Source organism: Manacus vitellinus, unplaced genomic scaffold (genome assembly GCF_001715985.3).
Source record: "Manacus vitellinus isolate BGI_N305 unplaced genomic scaffold, ASM171598v3 scaffold_119_pilon, whole genome shotgun sequence".
NCBI classification, from domain to species: domain Eukaryota; kingdom Metazoa; phylum Chordata; class Aves; order Passeriformes; family Pipridae; genus Manacus; species Manacus vitellinus.
In genome coordinates, this window is record NW_021938894.1 from 359,673 (window position 1) to 363,718 (window position 4,046).

General features: G+C 54.3%; 1 protein-coding gene across 1 annotated transcript in view; it reads right to left on the minus strand.

Annotated features, from left to right (window-relative positions):
- NUP98 (nucleoporin 98) overlaps window positions 1–4,046 on the minus strand; it is a 29,584-nt gene that overhangs the window by 10,183 nt on the left and 15,355 nt on the right. Inside the window, exons 17-19 of the mRNA XM_029965753.1 lie at window positions 3,973–4,041; window positions 3,343–3,507; window positions 233–418 (exon numbers count right to left, since the gene is read on the minus strand). Of these exons, the coding sequence (XP_029821613.1) occupies window positions 233–418; window positions 3,343–3,507; window positions 3,973–4,041 (420 nt within the window). The remainder of the gene's footprint in view (window positions 1–232; window positions 419–3,342; window positions 3,508–3,972; window positions 4,042–4,046) is intronic.

Here is a 4,046-nt window from a genome sequence, read left to right on the forward strand (position 1 = left end):
CCAGAGTTAAATTGGAGTTCTGGCTTTAAGGTGAGTGTTCCTTCAGCACTGAGCTTTCCCTGTCTCCGAGGTTTCCCACAGAACAGAGCCCTGGTAAGTTCAGTCCCACTCCAGGAGTGAGGCACAGTTCATTACAAGCTGACACACAGACACACTGGGGGAGGCAAATGCAGGCCTGGAGAAGGGCTGGCTCTCCCAGCTCCCGCCCTGGAGGGGCTGGCAGGACACTGACCTGCAGGACGTAGGGGTTGATGCCGTGGGTGGAGGCGATGTGGGTGGAGCTGGGCACGGCCTCCTGCTCCTCCAGGCTGTCCTCCCCAAAGGGCTCCTGGGGCTGCTCCTGGGGCTGCTCCTGGGTGATGTCTGCCATGTCGCTGTCCAGCTCCACCACCCTGCCCAGCTGCTCCAGCTCCAGGGGCTGTGGATACAGAGGCCACGTCACACACCCTGGCTCACAGCCCTGCCAGGACAGAGCACCTCAGAGTCCCAGGAATCACCTGCAAGTGCAGCCGAGCGTTCCCTGGGGGTGCCAAGGCTCCACACCAAGGTCAGGGGACACACAGAACCTCCAGGGTGTGCCAGTGACACGGAAGAAGCAGTCTCAGCTTAGAGGTGCCCTCCTGGAGTTTACCCAGTTCTGCCATTCAGTTTTGGAAACTGTTCTTCAGCCTTCCAGTTCTCATGTTCCCAGCGAAGGGAGAGCTCTGTTTGTCCTGCCTTCCTCCTTTTCTCCCCCAGAGCCCATCCCATGCAGCACAAATTCAAATCAAGGAGTCTGCATTCCACAAAGAACTCAACTTTCAGTCGTTACTGTGAGGGTGGGGAGGCCCTGGCAGAGGTTGTGGCTGCCCCTGGGTCCCTGGAAGTGTCCAAGGCCAGGCTGGATGAGACTTGGAGCAGCCTGGGATAGTGGCAGGGGGTGGGACTGGATGAGCTTTAAGGTCCCTCCAACCCAAACCACTCCATGATTCCATGGCTAACTCTGACCACTGTCATGCCTGTACCTCTGCCCAGCGCACTGACTGGGGCCTGAGCTCCAGAGTACTGGTTTGGCTCCTGTTTAACCATCCCATGGCTCAGCTACATGTCCTGGGAAAGCCTCATGCTTCCAGCTTCCTCAGTTCTCAGGAAAAAACACAGTACAGACCACTGAAGTGATGCAAACAGAGGAGTGGAGAAACCGAGGCAGGGAGTGCCCTGGAATCCTGCTCAGGAATTAAGGAGCATATTCACGAGGCTGTGCTTAGCTCAGTAGGATTAGGCAGGAAATGGGATGGAGGGCCTGAGCTGAGGCAGATAAAATCAGACTGGGGGGGGCTGTAAAGACAAAAGTGAGTGGCAGACCTGGAATGTGAGCATGGCCCAGCACGTGGGACAGATTTACAAGTCAAAATATGGTTACAAACACCCAAGTTTCACTGCTCCCTTCATTGGGCTTTAATGCAGTAGGTCCCTGTGTAACCACTCCCTTGCAACATTAATCAATTCATTAATATTCAAGTTAGTGAGGGAAGACAAGAAAAACCTCAAGCCTGGATCCTAAATGCTTCCTACAGCCCAAATAGTATTTTTTTCAGACATGTTCTACACCAAGAGTTTGGCAAGTTTCAAGCCATGCTGTGTTGTTTCTCAGGGGTTTGGGAAACAAAATGACATTTTTCTTATTTTCAGAAATTAAAACCTGAGTTAATGGTATGCAAGTCAGAGAGGTTAATGAACCAAGAGGGGTTTTTAAGTACACTGGAATGTGTAAGACAGGTTTGAACGTATCAGAGATACTCCCAGTATTTCTGAGAGTTTAAAAGCTCTGCTCTGGTGCCATCAGTGTGACCAGGAAGCAGGAAGGGGAGCTGCAGTGAGGCTGTGGGACAGCCCTGAGTGCAGCTCAGAACACAAGTCATGAAGGATCTATCCAGCAGCACGATGATCAAGGTGTTAATTAGCCCAGGGCCCAGAGGAGGGTTAGAACAGCAGCTGGACACTGCTCTGGGATTCTCCACTGCAGGTCCAGAGCAGAGGTGGCAGCTCACCTGGTCTGTCCCAGCAGCAGGAGGTCCTGCCCAGGGGGCAGAGCTGCTGGCACTGCTGGACAGTGACCAGGAGCCCCAGGGCCCTTCCAACCTGCCTGGAGACCTGTGTCCTCCTACCACACAAGTGGCCAGCAGAGGTTCAGGAATATCAGGAAAAAAATTCTATGTTACAAACGCAAAATCCTGGAGGTTGGAAAAGCTTCTGAGCCCATCTGTTCCCCAGCACTGCCAAGGCCACCCTTAACCCATGTCCCCAAGTGCCACATCCACATGGCTGTTAAATCCTTCCAGGAATGTGAGTCATCACTGTGCCAGGGCTGCACAGGCCTTTCCACGAGGAATTTTCCCAATATCCAACCTGAGCCTCCCCTGGCACAGCTGGAGGCCGTTCCCTCTCCTCCTGTCCCTTGTTCCCTGGCAGCAGAGCCCGACCCCCCCCGGCTCCCCCCTCCTGTCAGGGGGTTGCAGAGCCAGAAGGTCCCCCCTGAGCCTCCTTTTCTCCAGGCTGAGCCCCCCCAGCTCCCTCAGCCCCTCCTGCTGCTCCAGCCCCTTCCCAGCTCCCTTCCCTTCCCTGCACACGCTCCAGCCCCTCAGTGTCTCTCTTGTGAGGTTTCAGAACTGGACACAGCTCTGGAGGTCCCTCAGCAGTGCCAGCACAGGGGGACAGTCCCTGCCCTGGGCTGTGCCCACACTGGGGCTGGCACAACCCAGGGGCCATTGGCCACCCAGGCACAGCCAGGCTCCTGTTCCCAGTGAACTGGATCAAACTCTGCCTGCTCTGTGTAAGAGGGGCCCAGCACTGAGGATGTTCTGCAAAGCTTTAGGAGCTGTCACATCCAACACAGAGACATTTACAAATCCAGCATGTAACCAGCCTTAAAAAAGCAGGTTTTTTAATAAAAATAGAGCACGTTCTTCAAATAAGAAGCAGAGAGTCTTGCACACTAATGATGGCAGAAGCAACTGAATGCACAGCATCACTCTCCAGGCAGGCAGCAGGCGTTGGCATTACAGAGCGTGTGTTTAATAGTCACAAAAACAAAGGTTCTTCCAGAAGTGGTGCAAAGCTGCCAAACTCACACTAGAATCTGAACAAGAAACAAGGGTTGAAAGCCTCCCCACGCCCATTCTCAGTATGAAACGTCAAGTACTCCATGAAAAACAACATGCAAACACTCAGCCAGAGTTCAGAAGAGTTTGTGTAAGGTTTCACTCTCTGGATTCCAGGATACTCCAACCACCCCTTCCCAGGCACCAGCTACTCTCCAAATGCCACGTTTCCAACCCCCTTTAGTCACTGTCCTCCTTCTACCTGAGCCGGGGGTGCTGGTTTGCCGTTCAGGGCCATCTGCTGGGGCGGCAGGTGCCCTGGGGGTGGCACAGGGGTGGTCTTTAACTTCTTTGTGTCCACTTTGGAAGGATGATCTTCTTCTTCCTCATCTGAATCTTGCAAGCCATACTTGGAAAAGTGTGCTACCTGTGTTAAGGAGAAGGACAAACGTGTCACAGCTTGGAACAGAGGTTTCAGGCACCCATTTCTGGAAGGCCTGGACAACGAGCAGGTGTAACTGTCCCCTGCCCATGCAGGGGTCCCAACATATACAGCTGTGACACCTGCAACAAGTTCGGCCTCTGTATAGACCAAAACCACCTGTAGGCAGGTCTGAGGCCACAGTTGTGATCACAGAACCCCAGGCTCGTTTGGGTTCAGAGGGACCTTAAAGCTCATCTTGTTCCAAGGGCAGGGAAACCTTCCACTAGCCCAGGCTGCTCCAAGCCCTGTCCAACCCGGTCCTGGACACCTCCAGGGATGGGGAGACAGCTGGTGAGGACTGTTCTCCCCACGGCTGAGGGACCTGAGAGAGCTGTCAGAAGTTCAGCCAGTGTGAATTATAAACCCTCAGGACAGCCCATCGTCAGCCTCCTTTGGTGCTGCCCTCACCTTGAACACCCAGGAGCCGGTCTCGGGGCGGTACTCCTTGAAGCGGGCGCCCTGCTTGCGGGACACGGCCTCCA